This window comes from Cinclus cinclus, chromosome 3, assembly GCF_963662255.1.
Source record: "Cinclus cinclus chromosome 3, bCinCin1.1, whole genome shotgun sequence".
Taxonomy (NCBI): Eukaryota; Metazoa; Chordata; class Aves; order Passeriformes; family Cinclidae; genus Cinclus; species Cinclus cinclus.
Window position 1 is genome coordinate 39103180 of NC_085048.1, and position 25518 is coordinate 39128697.

The 25518-nt window shown below is 37.0% G+C and overlaps 1 protein-coding gene across 1 annotated transcript in view; it reads right to left on the bottom strand.

The window, feature by feature from the left end:
• The window catches only part of MMS22L (MMS22 like, DNA repair protein), an 86087-nt gene that overhangs the window by 10654 nt on the left and 49915 nt on the right, over positions 1–25518 (bottom strand). Inside the window, exons 14-19 of the mRNA XM_062488692.1 lie at positions 13604–13794; positions 11036–11186; positions 8183–8325; positions 7273–7415; positions 6962–7121; positions 3880–4049 (exon numbers count right to left, since the gene is read on the bottom strand). Of these exons, the coding sequence (XP_062344676.1) occupies positions 3880–4049; positions 6962–7121; positions 7273–7415; positions 8183–8325; positions 11036–11186; positions 13604–13794 (958 nt within the window). The remainder of the gene's footprint in view (positions 1–3879; positions 4050–6961; positions 7122–7272; positions 7416–8182; positions 8326–11035; positions 11187–13603; positions 13795–25518) is intronic.

The following is a 25518-nucleotide window of genomic DNA, read 5'->3' on the forward strand; positions in this document are numbered from 1 at the left end:
CAGAGAAGCATGACATCATCTACTCTTCATTTTAACAGAAAGGCAACTGATTCCTGTGTGTATTCACTGCAGGGGCCTTTTGTGGCCAGAGCTGCCTCTTCTGATTTATCTGTGTATCTGTAAATCACCTGTGGAGAGCAAAGAACCGATTAGAGTGGATTACTGGAACTATTCACTGCAGAAATGCCAAGCTACCTAATGATGACTTGGACTATAAGTCCTGCTGTTGGAATAAATCTTCTGCTGTCCACCAATTAATGTTGTACAATTCCTATTAAATACATATTATAATTCACAAAATGTATTAATAAGCTTGCTCAAATATCAGACCACAGATGTGGCTCATGGGAGGGCTTTTAAGGTCTGATCTCTGACAAATGCTGGGAAGTGTATGTCCCAAGCACTACTCAGAATGAAGATCTTTTGCCAGTCCCAGTATTTAGACAGAAATCAACAAATCTGTATTTCGACAGGATTAACACAGATAAATCAAGCAGGGTATCTTACCTTCCCTATCATTATGCATACTGTGGTTATTCCATGCACCCACACTGTATCCTGCAAGATATAGTTAAACTAACATTTCTTCTCAAAAACAAGTTTCTTCCACTGCTTCAGTTCTTTCCTGTATTACTGGTACAAGTGTAATAAAATTTCTCCAAATCATTCTCCAAGAAATCCATCAGGAGCAATATTGGTCTGAAACTTACTATGGTTCATTTTAGCAATCCACTACCACACAAATCAATTCCTTTTTGCAGTAGCGAAATGCCTCCAGTTAAATTTTACATACCTCACTACCTCATAATTAGGAACAGTCCCATACAATTTTAAAATGGTTGTTCATTCACATTCTTTGTGCTTTATTTTCCAAAGTCCAACAATTCTGAGGGCAATTTTTACACTACAACTCAATAAAAATCTTTCTTAGGTCATCAGATATTATCAAAACAGATGTGCAATGAAAGAAATAGCACCCAGACAGTAACCCTTTAGGCAAGACCAAAAAAAAAAAAAAAAAACAAAAAAACCCAAAAAACAACAACAAAAAAAACCCCATTACTTTAAAAGTTGCTAGAGTTTAGCTACTTTGACAAGGCAGCATCAGTTACTGAGTTTGAAAAAAACTTCTTGATAAGCTCCCTGTACAGTAGAGACCAGACCAGCAGCCCAAAAACTGACAAAAGGCAGGGGTATAGCCCAAAGTTCTATATAAGCACAAACACAAGTAAACAGTCAGTCTGAACTGAGCAGAGAGAAATGCAACATCCAATCTTAATCAGTGCCTTTGACAATTATGTGTGCTTGTGTAAAATTAAACAAATAAATTTGTAGGTTTGGGGTGATGAAGAATGGTGAGATATAGTCATTGCTTCTGACTAATTGTGTAGTAATAAACTACACTGTGTGGATAGAAGAAGCTTCATATATTGTCCTAAAAGATGAAAATATTCAGGAAATCTATAGGATTTCATAAAATTGCTGCATCAGTGGATATGTAAAATAAACTGCTACCAGGACTGACTTCAAACCCCTTTAAAACCCACAAAAAGGATCAGGTAAACCACATTAAGAGTAGCTGCTAAAAACTCTGGGAAGAGAGAATTTTTTTCAGGTCATTGCTAGCAAACCTAAAATGTTTTCTGAGATTTGATATAGTTTTTTTGAGCAAAGCAGGAGAAGCCCACACTGCAGGAACTGAAGAAGAAGATGGAGCCTGGAACTTATCAGAAGACTAAAGAAAAAAAAAATTAAAAAAGGAAAGGCTGCTGAGTAGAAATTCTACTCAAGTGCTTTTTATACTTTGACTATGAATAGAGAACTCATATGTATAGAAGATGCTTTGCATGGTCTCCAAATTTCTGTTTCTTTATTTTCATGTAACTGCCGAAGGATTAAGTTTGAAGCTGGAGTATTAACAGGGACAGATCTAGAGAACAACGGTTGTCTAACATTAGAGTTAATTAAGGCTCCTGCACTAAAATACCAGTGCTCTACCTGCACAAATGAGCACCAGGCACAGGGCAGCTACCCAAGATGGGCCTCATCACACATTTCACCTGCAGTTTAGTTTAGTCAAGGCGAGGTTATTCCCAAAGAGCTCTGTTTCTCTATCTTCCTTCTCACATAAACTCTTTCATCACTTTTCTGATATGCCCATTTGGGTTTTGGTGGTTTTTTTTTTTTTGTTAGGCTAGTTACTATTTGATTCAAGTCACAAATTGCTATTCACAGAGTCATTAAAGAAAATTAAATGGGCATGCATATGGTGGTGGAAGGCAATGAATGTAACCTTAAGCCAACTGTGAAACAATAACCTGAGATGCCATAGAGTGCCTGGAATCCATTCAATCTCAAATTATCTCAGAAGAGGTTTTTTGCTTTTAAACTGATCTTGAAATATTTTTGTTTTGAGTTGATTGTAAATCAGAATTTTTCCACCTTTCCACATGAAAAGGAAGAAAGTATTTTTAAATAAATGAAGCATTTTGAAACACTTAAAAATACTGGAAGCTTGTAAATACAAAAGTCTCATACTGAAACAGGAAAAATAACTCACAAATTCTCCTCTTTTTTCCCCAAAAGTGCTTATCAAATTAAAGAATTACGTGTTTTCTAGAAGCAGTATTTGCCTAAAATAAATTATTTGGTCAAACAAGGTCATCTAGTGTAGCTGGAAAGCACATGGACAATGCAGCAGACTGATGAAGAGTACAGCAGTGAGTTCTAGAAGCCAGAATCTGGCAAAGAAAACAGCAAACAAGGGTACACAAAACTCAAGACTTCAAAACCAACTCAACTAGTTTCATCTGAAGACTACATCCATCTGTGCAGGCTCCAGACAAACTGGTTCTACAACTGAAATACCAAATTAGGAAACAGATACTCACACTCCATGCTAATACCATTGTCCAGATGGCCCTACATGTACACAGCTTCTGAAAATACCTACACAGAGCAATAAAACAAAACATACTGTGCAGAGCATTACATAACCATATTTACTTCCATATGACATGCCTTCAATCACAATGAACTACTTTTGAAACTAATAAATTCAAGTGATGGTTACAATGTCACCACTGCATTGTTTCACATTACAATCCTGCAAAGTAGTGAGTTAAGACTGCAATCAAAATGACTAAGAGAGAAGAGAAAATGATAAGCAAAAAAGACAAAGATTTACAAGGAAAACATCTCAACTTATTTATTTTCAAAATACAGTCTTTTCTCTTTCTTGCCAGCAGGAATTAGTCTCTTTCTACAGTATCAACAAGCCTTAGAGAGTTTCAAGAGTGAAGGGTAACTGAGGGAAGAGTAGGAGGAATAATGGGGAAGAAGGCCTTAGCCATGTAATCATGAACAGCAGGAAGCTGATTTTGCAAAACATTCTCCAAGTATTAAGACAAACCAGTGGCATGAAACACCAAGGATTTTCTTTTGTTCCTAAGAGCAACAAAACAAAGGACAGGTCATCTATAACAATCTACACTTAGCCAAGTCAAGGATGATTTAAAATATTTGCTTGCTCTGTTATCTTAACAATTTTCTCGCCACATATGATTACTGGATGGACTGTTTAAGACATCTGTTACATTGGAGGCCAGTGTAACCAGCAGGTTGGCTGAAGATTTTCCATATGCAGTGATGAGACCAGAAGCTCTGGAGTGTACCACAGCATAGCTGCCTGCAATGAGGAAGGCAAAAGGGGTGGCAATTTTCCTTACACTTCTATAAGAAAAAAAACTCCTCTTACTGCTTCAGTAAATTCAGTCAATGCTTGTTCCAACTAGGGAAAAAGAAAACATCCTCTGCAATATTAGATCATCTTTTCCTGAAGATTTATTTGTGTGCTGATAATAGAGCTGAGATATTTACCTGGAGATAAAGAGGCAGGCTTTCCTGAATGGCAGACAGCAAAGCCATAGGCAGCTCCTTGTCCTGCTGGAGCACAGAGTGTGGCAGCAGTAAGCAATCCACGATGCGAAACAAGAGTTGCTGTGCCTTGGAAGTAGCCAGTATTGGTGCACAGAACTTTACCAGACATCCTGTAGAAAAAAATGCAATAATCCCAAACCAATTTGCAGTTAGGAAAAAAATAAAGAAAGCCTAAAGAAGCAATTATGTCAAATTAGATAACCTGAGAGTAGCAAGAGCAACTGAATTCTCACTCCTATATACTCATTCCATGGCATCCTGTTAAAAAAAATCCCAGTCAAAACACCTCAAAAGTCAATTTACAGTTCATCAAAATAAAATACTAGATTGATTCAACACATTACAGTTAGATGTTCTAAGGCAAGGGAAGATGCTTTAGGAAAAGGACAGCAATGCTAAAGAAAAGATGAGTCTCTCAGATCCCTGCAGAAATATTAACTAAACTTGATCCATAACCCTACTGTAATCAGCATGCACGCACTTAAACAAAACATTCAATAGCCTTCAAATTGCATTTAATTTCAGCAGATTAGAAAGAATGAGGGGCAGCCAGCTCCATTAAATGAGCACAGTCTTGCCAGGTCTTAGTGGGCTCTCAGTTCACAAACTGAGAGCCTCAGAGAACATCTTCCTTGTTTTCAGCACAATATTCTACCACTTGCTCAGCTTTGAGCCAGTTTTAAGATTGTTCTTTTGACTTGCAAAAAAAAAAAAAAGAAAAAGAAAATGGTGTTGATGTGTAAACAGCTTTGAGAAACATATTTATTGCAAGTGAGGTATATTTTTTCTTGAAAAACTAGCTCCATATTCAGAAGTGTTAATACTCAAAATACACATTAAAAACACAAGATTCATATGTACACATTTTCAATTTTATGTTTTATTAGAGGCAATAAAAAGTTTGCTGGGTTGAAAATACAGGAATATCCCAAGGAAACGTGTTTAAGACTTTGAAAATAATGGAAAATCAAAAGTAGGCTGTTACAAGATATTATTAATCTATAAAAGTCATTCATTATCATCTCTAAAAACAACGCAAAACAACATTAATCTTGTGCCGTGAAAGAAAACACAACGATCAATCATAGAGAAAGAGAACGATCACCTAACAATACTTCTAATAATGTTGTCTAAGCTTCCTGCTTTGAAAGAATGGTCATTCCAGCTAAAAGTACTCCTTCTATTATCACTCCTGTGATGTATGGGACAGTACAAGACACAATCTGACTACAGACAGAAGGTGTTTAGATTTGTTAAGTTTTGTGCTTTTTCTTTATAATTTAACAAGCCCACAGAATGTGAAGCAGTGATCGAAATACAGTTGAATATTTTTTTTCTTTTAAACCTTCTTTATGTTTTCTTAAATAAAAAAAGAAAGGACATTTTCTTGCACACAACAGCATGACTGAAGATTAATTGTTTCCTACTGCAAAGAACAAAAAGAACAATACCAATCTAAAAAGGAAAATACTAATCTAAAATTACTTTCCAAGGCTCCAACCCAAATCTGGGTATCTGAAAATGCTTAATTTTATATACATCTTGTGTATCAAAGTATGCTGATCTCACAGTATAAAAAAGTAACTATTTTACAAAACTCTAATTCCTGTACATTTGATGCACCATCTGCATCTTGGTCATGCTTTCCCTGTGCTGCTTAGAATCATGATGTAAACTGTATGTGCATGCAAATTATTATCTCTGTTTTAAGAGATAAGGTATTATAGTAAGAGATACGTAAGATTTATTCTGTTTTCCAGGTAAGTGGGTCAGACCGACACATTCATTGATAATTAAAGAACTCTTGTTTTTCCACCCTGTCAGTGGGTTCCACACTTAATAAATGCTAGAATGGAATTTTAGTAAAGTACAGAGGGCATGTCAGAGAAGCAGCTCCAAAAAAGAAGTGAAGTACATACCTAAGTCAATTTGGCCACAAACATAACTCAACTACACACCACATACCTGACATAATACTACTTTTCACAGAATATCCTCAGTTCAAAGGGACTGACAAGGATCATGGAGTCCAACTCCCAGCTCTGCATAGGACACCCACCAAAAGTCTTCCCATGTGCCAGAGAGCACATGTGTCCAAAGACTTCTTGAATTCTGTCAGGCTGGTGCTGTGATCACTTCCCTGGGGAGCCTGGTCCAGTGCCCAATCCCCCCGGGTGAAAAACCTTTCCTTAAAATCCCTAAAACCATAGTTTTAAACTCTACCTTACCCCTCCACATTGGCCCTAAGAAATCTGCCTACAGTTTACTGAATTCTCTGACTTCTTGGCTGCACTTCCACTTCTACCTTAACTATACAATGATTAGAAAAAAAAAATATTTAAATAAGTGATTACTACAGTATTTTCCTTGGCGAGTCAGGCTATGCCCCACAGCGTGGATACCTAACACCAAAGCTGCTTGTTGTCTCAATCTACATGGTTCAAAACTTGGAATTCTTTCAGAAGGGTGTACAGCTACCTTTATGTTCTACAGGAAGAACTGAGAGCTCATCACTTCTGTTTAAAATGAGTGGGCAGAGGAAGGAAACAACAAAAGACCTCATATACAAAGATGTCATAGCCCTCTATGGGAAGAGCAGATCTACTGTGGGTATAAATTGCTGTACCTTCAGGAACTGCTATGACTTATGACAATCCTCGCTACAGCAGAAGAGCCAGAAACCAGCTCTTGTCACTGCTTCTGAGTTTGTTTAGGTAAAACAGGTGGTTTTCAGTAATGGAAGATGTGAAAACATCTATTTTCTGAAAATACTGATTTACAGGGGTAATAAAAAAACCCCATAAAAACCATAAGGAGGTTAGACATCAGGATCTAAAGAAAATATGGGGAAAAAAAACCCCAACAAGTAACTATAGCATCTTGGTGATTTTCCCTTTTCAAACATTAAACAGGACATAGAAAATATATATTTGGATAGTATATAGGGGGGGAAAGTATTTAAGTTTATTTTACTGGTTCTTTAAAAGTATTTCCTAAAAGAAAATAGATGTAAAATAGTTACCTATGATCCAATATGTAAGCTGCAGACCTTCTGGAGGTCCTTTTGCCTTCAGATAGGGTTTTACGTACTTTAACACATCACCCAAATACTCCAGAGTCTTTGCTACCATAGCAGATTTCTCTGCAAGTGTCTGAAGACCACTGTAAGTTCTACCAATAGCCTAGAAAAGAAAAATATTGAAATAAATATAAATCAGCTTACTGTCTCTCATGAGACTTTAGTGAGTAATTTCTTTTTGAGCACTCTAAATCTGACAGTCTCTTTTCACTAAAACTGTCCTATGAAACTAACACAGGTTAGATATACAGTACCTTAATGAACTGGACAAGAGCATTTTTCGGGTCTTGCTTGAAAACTGACTGTGCAACATTAGCCTTTAAAAGAATGCTTTCTACTTCTGAGAGTTTAAAAATCAGTCTTGTCATTTCAGTCAGCTGCTCCATGTAGGCTTTTCCTGGTTATTACAAGAAAGCACATCAGTAAATACAGTATACACTTATGCTTTTAGATTTAAATTAGTCCCACAATGATGATGTTAAACATTATTTTAAAATATCTAAAACATAAGTATTTGGCAACCAACTACATCACTCCAGACAAATAAAAGAAGTCCAAACCACTTATTTTTCTCATATAATTTCTAAGAGAATAAAGAGTTTTAAGTATGGATAACCAAGGTGATGAGTTTCTTTCTTCAAAATCTGCCAAATGTGTATGAGAATTAGTGACTGGAAGATATGTTCTACAGATAATGAGCACAGCAGTGGTTTTAGAAGAAGGGATGAAGTATTGCTCTAAGAAAGCAAAACACCCAGTGCAAAAAAGGGGAAAATTAATTGCAGCTAGATTCTCCCACCCCTCCTTTTTTTTTTATTCTTTTAGGCCATTCACAGCATGATTTCTGACTATTTACTTCAGATTTTCACTTTTTTTAGAGCAGTTCCTCCATGGGGGAAAAATAACTTGTCTCCTTGGGAGCAAGTTTTTATTCTTTGCTTCCAAGGAAACAAGCTCTTTTATCTTTGTTTGTGATAAATTTGTCATACGCAGAGCAGGCAAACTATCAATAAATAGGACAAGCAGTGTAAAGAAACACATTTTGCAATTAAGTAAAAGTAAAGGAATACAAACAAAAATACATTTTGTAATTAGCTGAAAATGTTTGCCAGCTTTGCAATATAGCCCCGTTACCGCAAACATGAGGGAAAAGTGAGCACTTACCAACTGTTCTCTCAGCATCTGTCTTGGCCAAGGCACCACTTGGTTGATCGAGGAACATTTGCAAAACGCAGCGAAACCATGAACGTACTGTCAAAGCTTCGTAGGATGTATAGCCCATGCTAGAAAAAGCTTCACACAGTGAACTGCGTAGGTGAAAGAGGAAGAAAAAAGGTAGCAGGATCTAATAAAAGTAGGCAGAAAGGTGACAGAGCGTCTCATTTGGCTGTGGATGCACATATACACGTGTACATATGTTTTGGCTACAAAAAACAGAGGGGGGAAAATTGATACAATGGGAAATGCCTTACTGTAACAATGGATGATTTGACTGCATTACCTAAACTGACAATGTACAATGCTGGAAATAGTTTATCTGAATCAGCTTGGAACATCATATTGACACTGCTCATGCTGCTCCAGCCTTTTATATAAAGTCCAAGTGTCCCATGCTACTCTGAAGTCTCCTTAGATCTAACTGCATTAAATATGGAGAAGAGAAGGTCTGCTGTAGCAAATAAAGACACGCCATATTCAAAACAGATCCAAAAGGGAAATATAAAAGGGCACCTTGGAGATGAGAAAGGAAACTGCAGTACTTGGCAGCACACTTACAGACATATTCAGTGAGGTATGTACACACACACAAGTATATCCATTCCCACACAAACTTACTATATATACATTTTCAAACACTTGCTACCATTCTACCTGTCAGGTGTCAGACCAGAGTCACTCAATGCACAGTCCCTGTATTCTACTGCTCTGTATTCCCAAAGTTTTATTTGCCTCACTACCATGAGAAGTTGCTGCAGTCATTTTTCCCAAGCATATCAACCTTGCATCATTAATTCTGGAGAAACTCCTTGCTAAAAGACAGCAGGTGTGTGCTGCACTCTGTTCCCAATTACTATCAAATGAGGTGCATGTGTGCTTCAGGTCAGGGATATTTCTTGAAAATATTTACACCTTTTATTTGAGAGACTTCCTCCCTGATCAGTCCTTCAACTTTGATGAAAAAGGCTTGTACTTTCTTGATATGTATAAATCTACTTATTTTCTACTCTTTTTTTATTCATGCTTGCAACAGAACGTCAACAAAAGTCCAGATGGAAACCAACCTGGATTATACTTCTCACTAAACAACATTAATGAAATTGAGGGGTTTTTCTGATTCATTTACTTAAAACCAGTGTTATCTGCATATTTTGGCTGAACATCCCTGCTGAAGTACTAATGACAAAATAAGCAAGGAGACCAAATGAAAGCACATAAAATAAAAAAAATAACACCAAATTCCAGGACCAAAAGAGAACAAATGGGTTGCCTATGGACTTTATGCTCCTTGCAGTAACATGTAAAGAAGTTCAGTCTCATGTAATCTTGATGTACACAGCTAGTCTACTTGGATCCCAAAACCTCTTTCTGCTGTACTCTCACTCTTGTTTCTCTTGCTTGCTGGTAGGTGGGCCACTTAGGCATCTTCCTAGAACTTGAAAGGAAATGCTCCTGATCCTTAGAAAGGAAGGAACAATAACTACCTGCTAGAAGCATGGCAAGTGGTCCTTTTATAACAGTGAGCTTATTCACATGCTCAGAGTTAGTTCAGACAGGTTACGTTATAACACTATCATGCACTACACACCATGGAGCTGGAGAGGAAAGTTTATGCTCTCCTGCAGCAGCAATTCTAAAGCTCCTGCATATGTTGCCAGAGCTTGGAGGGTGTAACAGTATTGGAAAGAAAAGAAACTTTTTACTTTTTAACAGAATGATGTGAAAATTATCAGACCACAGTAACCATGAAGTTTTAAGATCCCAGCACTTAAGATACTTTGATAACTTTTGCTATAAAACTGCTAAGGTAAATAAATACATGAATCATGTTACAAAAAAAGTGCTTTCAAGACAGAAGTGATACCTCTGTATTATACTAAAAATATCTCACCTTAGGTACTCACTGTCCTTTCACAAGGAAGCTGAGCTAGGATAACAATGTGTCTATGCATGCATTGCAAACAATATGTCAGGCACTTAATGAATATTAGTAACAAATACTTAAGTAACTGATTTCAATCACCTACTTGGGTAAAGAGAATTGGCAATTAACCTTAAGACCTAAATATTACCAAAATTCAAGTTTAGGAATCAAATTTTTTTTCTTGATCTCACCTAAAGAGCAACAAAATTCAAAATTATAAAATTCCAATTACAAAAGGAATTTATGTGCCTCTTCATTCAGCACATGCTAGGTATCTGCAACCTTGAATGAAACTCACCCAATAAAAATCATAAAAGAGAAATATAGCAGAGGACTAAACACTCACAAGTTCCAAACTCACACACAAGAACTAAATTCAACCTTTTCCAACACCTCCCTGCAAGAAGGCCAAAGCCTCATCTTTGTCAATCACACTTAAATAATCTTTACCATATCCTGATTTACAGTTACTGTTCTTAGAACACTATGTACCCTAAAAATGTGCAACATTTTTCACTTTCAAATACAGTCCGACACAGAAATATTCCCTCTCTCTGTCTCATTTCTCACCTCCCCTGCTTCCAAAACCTGATTCAGAAGCGGGCAAGGCGGGCAAAAAAAAGCACTCAACAAAAACAACCACCACCCATTCATCTGAGGTTCAGAGAGGCTTACTTAGCAAAAATAAAATTTCTCAGGTATACAAAAATTTGACCGGATTGTCCTGGGCCATCTGCACTAGCTGACCCTTTTTTAGAAGATGTAAAGAATCTGGACCATTTTAATGAAACATTACAGTCTGAAACAAGATTTTCTTCAAGTCTAATGAAGGATGAAAAGGTAACTGGAAGAACAAATAGTCGTTATGTTTTTACCTGTTTTGAATTAGATGACTTAGGTATCTTGACACCAGCTGAGGCCACACCATGTCATCCCATCCAAACAGCCGCATCATTGACAGCACAGGCTGTGGCTGGAGATCTGATAGGGCTTTGCTGGGTATATCCAAAGCTAAGAGAGTAAAACCTGTTTTCAAAAAGAGAAAAACACAGCACCATTTTAATAATTTCTCAGTATAATCCCCATTCCACAAAGAAATACTGAAAATTAATTACAATTACTAATGTGCAGTCTGGAAGTATCAGAAATCTCAATTAAAACTGGGCAACTATTCTAACACCGATTGTTTTTACCCATGCTAAAAATGTAGTCTCTATCTCAAGCAGTTTGTAAATCATCAAGACACATGGGCAGCAAAGGAGGAAAAATGGATCCTAATATATGCAATTTAAAATAGATTCACAAAACCACAGTTTATAAATCCTAAAGGCATAGTTTTACCACCTCTGCAATGTCTTAAAACCTGCTTTTTCATCTTCTTGACTTCCCTTTCTTACTTCCATCCCCTATATCTTGCCCTATACACTTAAGTATTACTGTGCTTTACAGGGTTGAATTTTATTTATTTGTTTTGTTGTTTTAACACACTTCTCACTGTGAAAAACTGCATCTGGAAAGAATTCACTCAGTAAAAGCTGGTACCTCTGTATTTTCAGAAGACTTTCATATATCAAAAGTTACCATATAAATAAAGCACTACAGAAAAAAGATTTACTCTTGAAAAGGATCTCCATAGAACTGCTGCAGATCTAGAAACTGGGGCAGTACTTTGTACAGAATTTTGTTAATGAAGCATAACCTTCTGCTGTTTCTGTTAAGTCTACTATAGAATCGGTATCCAACACCACCAGAATAAAAATTATAATGCATTCTTAATACTGCAAATGACAAGTGCATTAAAACTCAGAAATTAGATGAAATCTTAAATGCTGAGTAGTTATTGGATTATAAGAAATGAGAAGCATCAAATGAGTCAGGAAAACTGATTTTGGAGGGCAATGAAAAAGGGGCTCATTAGTTCCCAAATTCTCCAATTCAAATAAATATAAACCTGCATGCATTGATGGACTGATTTTGAATTAGACAGAAAAAGCTAGTTTTCAGAAACAACAATAAAATTGTTTAAAATTAACAATATAGGGACAGACTATCTTAAGCCACGAAGGACTTCTCATTTTCTTATGTGCCTCAGAATAAACAATAAGGTCATACAGAGTCCCCACTCTGCCTTAGGTGAGGAAACAATTTTTGCCAGCCTTCTTCCAGATTATCACCTCTTTTCTGCAGCATCAGCAATAACAGAGGCTGGGGAGAAACGGGAGGCAGAACAGTGCAGGGAGGCCCAGGCTGTTTGCCTGGCAGGGGGAGCAGGAGAGCTGTGACAGCTGCTCTCTCTCCTCTGGGCTGCAACCTTAAGGCAAGAAGCTCAAACAGCGTGGGAAAGGTTTGCCTGTCTGTGTAGTGCTACCTAACACATCTCTATAAAGCAGGTCACAACTGCACTCCCCTCCTTCTCAGAGGAGTTTATAATAGCTTGCTGCTCTTGCTATTTCACTGTGCTAATATAAAATACAAAAAAAAAAAATCTATGTCACTGTAGGAAATGAATGAAAGTTTTGACATTAACAACCTCCTCCTTTGATTTGTATTGCTGTTTCTCACATGCTTCAGCAGTGTGAGACCACTACTGTTGCACACTGCCTCTTTCATTAATGCTGCCTCCTAACTACCACAGAGCTGCTTCAAACGAAGGGTCTTTTAGCTTTTCTATTACCAACTCAGTTCTCCCGAGCTTGTAACTTTATCTAATTCATATCATGATGGGAAAAAATATTTTATGTTTCACTCCTCTGAATTTTAGTTAACTGGATACAAGATTTCACTGTAACTACAGAATACCATGTTAGCTACTGATGTGAAAGATCAAACTGGGATATCTTTCTATTCACTGCCAAGCGACTCGTTGCATGTGGAGTTCACACACATACGGAATGTTGTACTTCAAGATGAAAAGCCTTCAGTGTAAAACAAGACAAATAATTAGAATGAATTACGAAATTGTTTTATGACCGCAGACATATCGGTTTGGCAAAAAGCAACAGTCAAGTAAGCAACCTTTGAAAAATTGCTTTCAAATGAAAAATATTTCAAAAATTTTAGTTTGAATCTCAACCATTATGAACTGTTCAACACAAATAAACTTCTACAAAAACAAGAAAATTCTGAATATAGTGAAAAACAGTATTCTTATTTATATTGTATAACACTTGCATGTTGATTATAATCTGTGACTAGTAGTGAAAAAGAAGTCAGGTTTGTATGACTTCAAACCCCTTTGGCATTCTCCATGTGTTTGTATCCTACTAAGGAATTTAACACTACAATATTTCTTGGTGTCAAAACACAGATTCTACTTTTTTCATTTATTCATACTTAAGTTACCACATGGAAGGAGAAATACCCCAAAGTACAAACTTCTTGAAAGTTTGCGACCCAAACCATAGCACCAAATCCAGTAGGTCGCAGGCAGGGTCAGTGCTAACCTGCAGCTGTATCAGCAAGCTGAGGGGAAGGCAGCGTCTGTGACATTCTCTGGCTCTTCAAGTAGGGAAAGAAATTTCTCCAGAGAGCACTGGCAACAGCAAGGTGGTGCTCTTTAGCCACTAATGGAAGCTGTGCATCTGGGGCTGTGTTTCCCAGTTGAAGTCCCCGGCTTACACGTTCGTGCACGCTCCTGGGGAGAAACAAAAACAATGTTTACGTTCAATAAATGAAAAATTCACATCGTTTTAAAACGCATTTACAACTACTTTAAACCATAGGGTCTGAGAACTGAAGGATCATTTTGAGCAATTAAAACCTTTATGCAAAGACATTATGCATACCAGTTATTTGATGGATGAATGATGGCATATTAAGCACCACAAAGTTAATGTTAATTACTAATGTCAACCATTAATTATATGCTTTTTAATATCTCAGATCAAAATGAGAAACTGGCAGCTTTAAAATTAATATCTGCATTTCGTAACTGTTAGCATGACAAGCAAGTCTGCTTCCAATGCAATGCCAGGTGCTTCTTTAAAATTTTTGTCATTAGGATTTTTAGGATAGAGTTGTGTACAACAAATAATGGCAAATGATTTTGATCAATTGTAAAGCTTCCTTCTGAAATCTACCTCTTGCTTGTAAAACCTCACTAGGTACAAGTTTAGATAAAAGATACATTTTATCCTGATGGACTGCAGACAATTAGGTTTGACAGCAATGCCCACAGCTTTGTTAGTACAGTAAAGACAAAAGTTACCACTACACATAACTCCCATCTCTTCCTCAGACAATGTGGCATGAATTCAATAACACACTCAATTTTCTTTGATTCTTCTAGTACCATTCCTGCTACTTAATCTAATTTGGAAGTTGTGACTTTCTAGAGGTTTAATAGAGATATGTCTGCAGGGAATCAATGTTCATCGAGAAATGGTGGGGGGGGAACATTAATAAATTTGTCTGGTAGAGCAGGATAGGAGGCATTACAGTACTGGGCTGATCAACTAAATAACATGCTTATTAAAAACAATCTGTAGGAACACACTATCATTCCTGTTCCTATTTATCTTCTGGTCAACCCAATTGAGATTGTGCATTAAAGCACAGGCAGCATTATTACATTTGCTTTATTAAATTCTATAAACAGCACTGTAAAGTCAGAGTCAAGATATTTATAAGATAATGGCAAACCACAGAGGCATTGAGAACTGCTGTAACACTAACATTTTCAGACTAGAATGCTTTTTTTCTTAACTGCCACTCTCGCAATAGCAACTGTTTCACAAAAATCTTCCCCTAGATCTTTATTTTATGCTTACCCTAATTTGAAATACACCAAAACAAAAATAGAAAAAACTCGAGCTCCTAGCTCCCTTCTGGGAACAGAGGAAAATTATGAAAGAATTACACAACTCACAGCACTCATTAGGACATCTGAAATGGAATAATTTTAAATAAAGAGTAGGTTGGCTGCAAGGCCTTCCCGTACTACGGTTGATATTAGAAGCGCATCTCATTATATCAAATTAGTATCCAAAAATTCTGCCCAACACATAATTTAAAACATAAAACATACTGGCTGTCAAAGGTAACGATACCTTATGCCTGCCTGCAGGCATTCATTAGTTTCAATAGGATAGACAGAGAGAATTGAGTACCAGCTACTTTTTGAATGGCTACATTTAACAGACAAGGAAAGGTATGCAGCATTAGGAGGAATCAAGGATTTCTTTGAGAGATGGCATGAGTCCAAACACAGGAACAGAAGCCAGGAATTCTAAACCCAACATTTATTCCCTCTGTGGCTTCACATAAATCATACAGCCTTTGTTAGCCTCAGTTTCCCAGCCATGATATTTGGATAGTGAGACAGCTTACCCTTTAAGGATGCTGTGAAAACAATCAATGTTTAGAAACTGAGGATTATATTCAGTATGTCAGTTGGTATTCCTATTTACAAGGCATATTCTCCAAGTCAACATGAACTGAAATAGAAGCAAGATTAGCATAAGAAGTCAAGCAACACTTCTTTGGGAGCATCCCCTTATGAAAAAAAAAAAAAAAAAGAAAAGGGTGTAGAAACAGTGAGATCTAGAGGTCAAATGATGAAAAGGTAAAAGCTAGGCTAAAGACAAAAGTTTTAAAATTATTTTTGCCTGTTACAAAAAGAAAAAGTTTAACAGTAAAAACAGGACTTCTCTGTTCTATTTTGTTAGGAAAGGAAAGCATGATGCTTCATAATGCAGAGAATAAAACTTCTGGGACCAAATTCTGCCCTACTTACACACAGACTACACTGTAAAATTGCACAAAGACCTTTCTCTCTCCTCTAAATTGCCTCTCCAAAGACGGGTGCCTTGCATCTCCTTTAGCCATCTATGTAAAGTAGAAGGGTGTACAGACTTCCAAAGTAAGGTAATATATCTCTGTGTCAGTGGAAGGGCAACACGTACAAATCAGTGTTTATGTTTATTCATAGTAACCTACACAAATGCTGGCAATAAGGTAAATGCTTGGAATCGATAGGGCATCAATATATGCTGCAGCTGATGTAGCCAGCTACTTCTACCAACTAGCACATTTTTAAACTACAAAAATACGAATAAATGCAATTTTACTTTTTATTCAGGTTTCTACTATTTTCTAACACTAGACAATCATATCATCAAACATCACTCCATTTCTAAAACTTTATACATTTAATTTTCTATTCTGTTAAGACCTCTGGAAACACCAGTTGCCTTATTACATTGGCAATAACTTGGTGTGGTTTTTACTTCTTTTAAATAATTAATTTCCTATTTCTTTTAAAAATGTGGGTTTTTTAAAAATTTTGCCATCAGATCAAATAAACCCAGGGTTTATTAAAAAATGCTTGTACTACCTGAATGAGGATTGTGCTGGATATGTAGGTATAATAGTAGGATACAGGATTATTTTCTATATCCTACATCTAGGGTAAGGAGTTGCAGCCATTTATCTGGACGCAGTAATCATAAAACATGCCCTTGCAAGCATGCATTACTAAAACGGAGCTTAACTTCAGGACAACCCAGAAGAGTAAAACACAAAACTCATCAGCCTACCTATGGAAACTTTCAAGTCACTACTATTCTATAATCTGTACTGGATGCATAATAGCATCCAGACTTAATGCAATGTCATATAATTTGATATACAAGGGTTCAGAACTCCCCAACATGAGAGAAGACCTCTTTCCTACCAGCATTGCCAGGGGCTACCACCCTCAGGGTCTCACAGGCCATGAATACAGATACTGGTTTCTTCACAGACAGTACTCCCAGCTCCTCAATTCCTAGTCCAAGGCAGGCCAGCCACAGCATCTACAAATCTCAGCTGCCCCGTAAAGCCAAGATTAAGCTCAAGAAAGTCTTTTTAAAGGACCTGAATGACCTTTTGATGTTGAAACAAATAAATAATTAAAAACCACCATTTGAAGGACCAACACACTTGGATAAAACCAGAGAGATTGGAAAGAGATATATGAGTATTTCCAAAATGGTAAATGGTTTTGATGCCTAGAATTTCAACTACAGTCATTAGTTATTTCCAGAAAAACTCAGGCAAAGTGAAAGGAAGCAAAGCACCACCACAATCAGATTCAAAGAGATTGCAGTAAGTGCTTTGTGCCCTTCACAAATAAACAGAACTTGCAGTATTTAGATTTTGAGATTTCCCTTACAAACACTCTCCCTCTTTTATAACATTTTAAACACAGTTCATGGAATCATATAATTGTTTCAGTTGGCAGGGACATTAAAGATGACCTATTTCCCACATCCCTCCATGGTCAGAGACATCTCCCACTAGACCAGATTGCTCAAAGCCCCATCCAACCTGGCCAACAGCCAACAGCCTTTGCCAGTGTCTCACCACCCTCACAGTAAAGAATTTCTTCCTAACAGGTAGCCTAAATTTCCCCTATTTCAGTTTGTACCCATTCCTCCTTGTCATATCACAAAGGCTCCTGATGCAGAATCTCCACCTCCCCTATAGGCCCCCTTAATCTGGAAGGTTGCCATGAGGTCTCCACGCAACCTTCTCTTCTGCAGGTGAACAGTCCCAACTGTTTCAGCGTTTGCAGGGGAGGTGCTCAAATTCTCTTGTCAACTTTGTGGCCTCCTCTGCCCTTGCTCCAACAGGTCCATACCAATCCTCTGCTCAGGTCCTCAGATGATGCCATGATTGACAGCTCAACCAGGGCTTGGGGAGGGCCTGGGTGTGGAGCAGGGCACCTTTAGCAAGGGCCTGGCCTGCTCCTCTCACCAGATACAGACACTGGGATTCCAAGGTGTTTCAAGACATGAAACATCCAGTCTCTGACAAGCAGTACACTCAGCTTTTAGCAACTGAACAATATTTAGCAAACAGGATTGAAGAATTACTTATAAACTACTCATTCAATTTCACTTTCTTCAAGTGCCATAAAACCACCAATACTTCTTTAATACCTCTACCAATGTCTTCCTATCATACCACCAGAACTGCTTTTTACAGTGACCAGAACTGCAAGCAAGGTTTCAGCAGAAGCCACACACATTTCGAGTAACTAAATCTGTCTAAGATTAAGCTGAAAAGGTTCCTTCTGTGCCGTCCATAAGCCTTTGAAAATCCAGTATGACTATTCAACTAGTTGACTATGACATCACATGTTATAGAAAATTGCATCTGTAGCACTTACTTAATTTCAATTCCCATGTTGACAAATTCATTGTTCAACTTTTACTTAGTAATTTGTTCATAGGCATTTATTTATTCTTTGTCTGTGTTTCAAATATGCAGTTAACACTAAATACATGTAACATTTCTAAATCACAACCACTTCCAATACGTATCATCTACTTCCATAGAATATCATACAAAGTGTAAAGGAAAACACACTTGTAGAGCGAGTTAAATACTTTCATACAGGATTTTTAAAAACATTAAAAAAGAAAGCTAGTTTCAGCCCGAACTGTAGTACCAGCACTTACAAAGGTAAAACAAAAATGGTTACATCTAGGTTCAAATCTTATTTCAGTGGAGTATCATAGCAATGTGCCAAGATACAGGTAACAAACTGTATGATCCTACCTCTTACAAATGCAGATACATGCAAAAGAAATGAGTCTAGATTCACGGAAGAGGCACACTAACTGCATGGTGATGCAGCTTAGAGAGTGGCAGCAAGTCACAGATGTGAGTTTCAGGCATCTCATGATAAAGGCTTTTGGCTTTGTTTTCACTGGTGAATTATTGTGACCATCTGAGTAATGTGTGAGAAGGTGAACCTCCTTTCTCTTGGCCTCATTTATGAATGCAGGTGTGCCAAATGGCAGAGCTCCACAATGATCTCCTGGTTATCAGCATGTTTAGCAAGGGCACTGACAGTATGCTTACAAGAATTTTAAGTGCTGGAACATGTACTTTATGGCCTCAAAGTGCCTAAACTGGATGCTAAACAGCTAAGGCCTATGAAAACAGCCCTAATGTCTCTGGGCACATGTTTTGGTACTCAGGGAAGCTGGATGCTTAAAACAGAGTCACCTACACACTGTCAGACACTTACACATTCAGTCTGTTTCAGTGAGACATGCATGAAGGAAGGTGACTAAATTCTACCCAAATCTGATTCAAGCATCCAAGCCTTCTTTTAAATCTGTTTCTAACCTCTCTGGGACATAATTTCTATTTTACATCCCTTTACATAGCACCCAGTATATTGAGACTGATACGACTGCAGTAGGAACTCTCTAAGTGCACAGAATTTTCACCCACCTCTATGCAATTAAAAGCTACATTTCAAAAAGCTAAGCAAGACGAGAAACTTAAGACAAAAAATAAATTTTCTCATCCATTAAAGAAATGTTTGGAAAAAGATACCACAGTTTATAATGTGTCAGCACTGTGTATAAGCAGAAGTGGAAAAATCATGACAATATTATCAAACATCAACTTACCCCTATCAGTTCAGCATTTATTAAATGATGTTTTAATGCTCTCCATTTTAATTTGCTTCAATAAAACATGTTTTAAAATGCTTATTCAAAAAAGGAAGTCCAAATAACATGAATGTTATGAATGTGTTTGATGATTACTGAGTTATGTAATGGAGTAGGGAGGGATAACACAGGAAGAGGGATGTTTCTCAGAACTGTAATATACAGGATTTTTATCAAATGCTTAAATTCACCCATGGTGCTTAAGTTCTTTACAGTGGACTTGCACAACCCATTAATATCAGTGTTACAGCATGCCTTCACCAGGAACAACACGAAGCATACACAAAATGATGTCTCTTAGATGTTGGATGAGATCCAAGGGAATACAAGCATGTAATGGTTAAAAAGCAGGGCACAAACAGATATCAGACTCCTGAATAATAATTCCCAAACTGCTCATTTAGTCAGATCACCATCTTTTGACCAGAAAGTTCCCCAGGTGCCTGCAACTAATCTACACAAAAGCCTTGACCTGAGCATCTCATTCACAATCTCTGTCTTCTGGGGTCCAGAAATCTGATGATGGCTAATGCACAGCAAAAAAAAAGCAGATTAAGTAAGGTGCAGCAGTAGCTACTCACATTTTCAAACACAGAATACACTTTTCTTTATGTAACAACAAATGAATCACAGCATCAGGGTGGAGGGAGCTGGGGCCAGTTTTGATACTATTCTGGGCTCTGTTATTGATTGTGAGATCCACATTAAGTCAGTTACTGGATAAAAATATAAAATCCCAGAACAAGGAATGGAGTGCATAACACTCTTCTCTCCCAATATTACATACTAACCACTAGAAAGCAGATATTTAATCATTCCAGCTGCTGCCTGTGATTTAAATGACAAGCAAGCAACAAAACAAAACAAAACCCCAAGACACTTAAGCACACATCTTCAGCAGCAAGTGGTTCCAAACACACAAATTTCTCTTAATGCGACACTAAATCAGATGCCTCTGGGCCCACCAAGACACACGCTGGATTCAATCCTTTACATTTTCTGTAGGTTAACAGGAGACGAAATCCCAGAGAGGAGGCAAGAGCAGACTGTTGTACAAGACACACATGCTGCATGTGTCAAACAAGCTGCTGGTGAGCTGGACCTGTTACTGTAGGTCATCAGACCATTGAATCTTGGAAGACCCCTACACTATTTGAGAGCAGGGTTCTTCCAAGTGCTGCTGACCTTTAAGCTCACCTGAACAGAGCTGTCAAGCAGAGAAATACCTAGGAATAAAAGGTCAAAAGAAGCCAACATCACCACAACATTGTAAACACTATAGAAAGAAACTGATGCATAGGAAGTTCCACCTGAAATGAGGAAAAACTTCCTTACTGTATGGGTGACTGAGCACTGGATCAGTTTGTCCAGAGAGGTTATGGAATCTCCTTCACTGGGAATATTCAAGAACTGCTTGCACACAATCCTGTGCCATAGGCTCTACAATCATAGGCTCTGCTTGAGCGGGAAGGTTGGATCAGATGACCCCCACCATGGTCCCTTCCAACCCAACCAATTCTATGATTTCAATTACTACAGCTTCTCTGTAAACCCCTAGCTAACCAGTGCTAAAAGATACTCCACCTTCCTCCACCCAAAACTCCTAATCAGACTGTGTTTGTTTGGCTTTTTGCCACATGCACATTAGGAATACATCACCCCCAATAAAAAAGGCTACAGATTTCAATTTTCAATTTACCACACATCAACCGTTGCCTGGGTAGAAGCAGATCACATACTCTTTCCTACTGAAGATACAGTAGGTTTAAATAGAGCCATTCCAGTTCTTTCATTGGTGGCATAAATCTTCAAATCTCAGTGAAAGAGACTAGTATATTCATATTGTTAGTGAATCATTGACAGAACAGACTCAACAGTTAAGAAGATTCTAATGTGACAATTTATATAAGCAGAGTAATTAAAGTATATTGGAAGTCCAGATAATCTCTCCCAATCAAGCCAATGAAGGGCAGCCCCTGGGCATTCAAATTACACATTGCTATTTAGCTCAGGGTCACCTTCCCAAGTTAAATAATACCAACAGAAAATGCCTTCAACAAAATGATCCTTACTCATAACTAAACCTATTCAGGAAATTACATAAAGCTCTTTGAAGATATACATGTTTTAAGAAGTTAACCACTTCAAACTACTACATTTTTTCTTCTACTCATTTGAAGACTAGGGCCAAATTTAATTTCTCAGACATTACTTGAAATATTCACTAAAACATAGGAAAGAAAAGAAAAAATGTTTCAGATACCTTTAAATCTTATAGTGAAGCATGGCAGTAATATTTTCTCACATTACCCAAGAAGGTGTTAGAGCAGATGATGCAAGATGTAGTAACTAGAGAATGATACTAACAACAGATAGGAAATCTAGTGCTTATGATTTCTTAAATATTCTCATAAGCAATTTTTTTTACTGCTTTTGCTTAAATTTGTTTGTTTCATTTATCTTCTGCAAATCAGTCTATGGACTGCACAATTAAAAGCAACTGATTACATTTTGACATAAAAAGTAAATTAAAACTAGTATATACAGTTCTCCAACTTTAAGGTTATATTAGAAACAAAACAAAGTAAACTGAAAACTCCCCCAAAAAATATAACCATTGCAACTGATCTCATAATACATAAAAATGGAAAATGTACACTATTCAAATTTTAAGTCTAAGTTCCTAGATTTTTAATACACAACTTAACTGCTACTTCTTTACAGAAATACAATTCAAGAAATGGGGCTCTTTGTCTGAAACTAATACAAAGGAATTTGCTAGATTTATGTTCTTCAATGAATTATTTAGATTTGAATGTAACAGAGCAAACAATATGTACCACATTAAAAAAAATTGAAATTAAAGTCTCAGGCTTTTAATACAGCCATACTTCCCACAGCAATATGGAAACAATAATGTGTCTATGATATATAACCAGCAAAACTCTCACTTATTAAATGACTTTCCCAATCAAGGAATCACTAAAACCGGCAAAAGCAGCCATGACCTAATCCTCTTCCAAGTTTTCAAACCAAGCATTCAGAGTGAGGGATGTTAGTCTGTCAAGCTGCAACATTTCTGAACACAGCTATTCCTTGAAACTTTAAATATTCTTTGAGAATTCACCTTCTGGACTTCTGGAAGGAAACTGCACATTGTTGTGACAAAGACACACGAACTTACAATAGAAGATCCTCAGTGAGACTTGCAATGATGCAGGCCAAAGTGATGACATAATCATGAGATCCAAATGAATAGTCCATATAAACACTTACAAGAACTTTCTACTGATTGCTTGATCAGTCTTACATAGAGAAACAGGTCAGCAGTCTACCTGAAGCAACTCCTACTAAATGACAAGAAAGACCAAGGATTTCAAAAAGAACGAGCATATAATATAATCATGGACAAAGCAAAGGAACTCTAACTTTGAATTCTTTTCTACTGACTGGATTCTCTTTACTTTAAAGACAAGCAGTACAAGTGTCACCAAAATTCTGATTTTATCATGTGCAAATCTGAAGATGGGGCAGTAAGTTCCAATGATTTTTCCATGCACTTATCAGATTTTAGAGGAAAGTTGCATGACAGAAAATGTCAACAAATCTTATGTTGCTCCTTTAATCCACTGATTCATAGATAATTGGTGGATGGGGAACACTAGGAAGTGTTTTTCTTAATTACTCCAAAATGTCCTTGTGTATTTATTTTGGAACACATATTTTCCAAAAGCATTCACTATTTTGTAAACAATTAAACAGCATAAGAGCCTCTTAGATAACCACTAATTCACTCACCAAGAAATTGTTTTACCCATTTTTTGAATGGCTAGGCTTGATGATTATTCCCTGTATATGCTTAAGTGAAGAAATGCCCGAGGCAACAGTTGCAAGACCATACTAATAAATAATTTTTCTGGGTTTTTTTTAAATTTATCTGCCTATAAAAGGGCTCATCTCCTGATATCAAAGATTCTAATCTTCACTGGGATTGAAAGCGTTAATGCTGTGAATAAAATATTTTCAACTGCAACTGAATCATGTGAAGATTATCAATATAGCAGCAATATACAGAGGTGCTCCAGCAAGGTTACAGAGTTTAATATAATCCTCTCTATAGCTAAGCACAGTAATAGAGAACCCTGCGTTCACTGTGACAGCATGTTGTGTGCACTCAGTAATACTTTTAAAATACATGGGGAGAACAAGAAATCCCCAACATCCTTACCATTCTCAAAGACAAAGTAAAGATATTAACAAGAACAGACACACAACCCTAAAACACAAAGGTATGGAAAAGCCAAACATTCAAAGCCTGCAGAATATTACTTAGCACTTTCTTCTTTACCCTTCTTAGTGGGTTTAACTGCATCACTGAAAAGACAAGTTTTTATGATCATAATTTAAATGCAAGTAACAGTGCTTGAGCTTGCTTTGTCTAGGTCTGCTGTGGGGGAATTTTACATCTGCCACAGCCACCCTATGAAATTTGTATTAGAGAGCTGTTTTCTTTTCCTAATCACATTTAGAAAAGATAAGGTTGCAAGAGCAGCAAAGAACACAACCTGTGTTAATTCAGTGCAACTAGTTCACAATTCAGTTTGTGGAAGACTGCTGGGAAAAACAGACACCTGATTTGAGCCCAATTGCAATTTTCCTTCATTACTTTCACCTGTGTTCAGCCATGCTAGCTTCTCCCTGTACTATGCAGGCATATGCTAAGATTGCAGTTTCCTTTGTGTCTGTAATGCAAAACACAAACTGGAAGTCACAAACACACAAAGTGACCCTTTGCTGTCCCAAAATCAGAAGTCCTAGGAGAGTGTGTCCAGGTATTCATTTAAGCATATGGGTTCAGCCATTCACTGATCTCAGCCAAGTAGTCTCTCCTAGATTCTGCACTACTCAAGGCACTAGGAGTCATCTTGTGGCTTTGAACAGCTGCCTGCTCAGTTCTTTTGAAGAAACAACTGAAAAACTAAAGAGATAAAAACACATTTGGTTTCCATAAGTAGATTTTCAGTATAGGTCAGATATAGATTTTTTTAATCCAAAGAAAGAACAAAGAGAAAAATAAAAAAATTTTAAGAAGCTGCATTGAAATTGATACTATTGTAGGCTGTTGTATTCCCCATTTTTAGTTCACATATATGCAAAAATCCTCACCTAAACCAAATTTAATATTTATAAGTCATTGCCATATCACAGAACTTAAGATCCGCATTTCAATTTTTAACAGCCTTATTTTGAACAGAAATCTTTTGCAACATTACAATTAGTTTTGATCAAATTAAGACAAAATTCCCCTATAACTTCCGTGTCACTTCACAAAATTAGTTTAAAAGGAAAATACAAAACATACCCATTCACCACTGATGGGAAGGAAGAGGCTTACAGAAATCATTGGAAGTTCTGTGAGTTGCCCTGACCATGAGACACTTCAGTCTTTGGTTTTGAATATTAATTTATTTACTTTGCATTATATTTATTCAACTTCAGACTTTATTAGGAGCATAAATGCTAATATCTGCCACATAGGGAATAGAAAGTATTAACTGTTAGGTATTTCTATGAAAACAACACATCACTGCTGGTACCATGATTCTTCCTTCTTGCCATCAGAGCAGAACACTCACAACTTGAGGGTCACAGATAATAAGTTAAGCACCATTTGTTCCCTGTTAAAGAGTATCTTCCTTCATCAAAAGCAAGATCCACTCAACCCCATCAAGACCTTCTGAGTTAACTCCTTGCTTAAAAAAGCTGACTGCCCACAACCATGTCCAGAGGGTTTTTGAATACTTCCCAGTATGGAGACTCAACAATGCCCCTAGAAAACCGGTACCAGTGCTCAGTCACCCTCACAATGAAAATAAAATTGTTTGCTGATGTCCAGAAGGACTCAC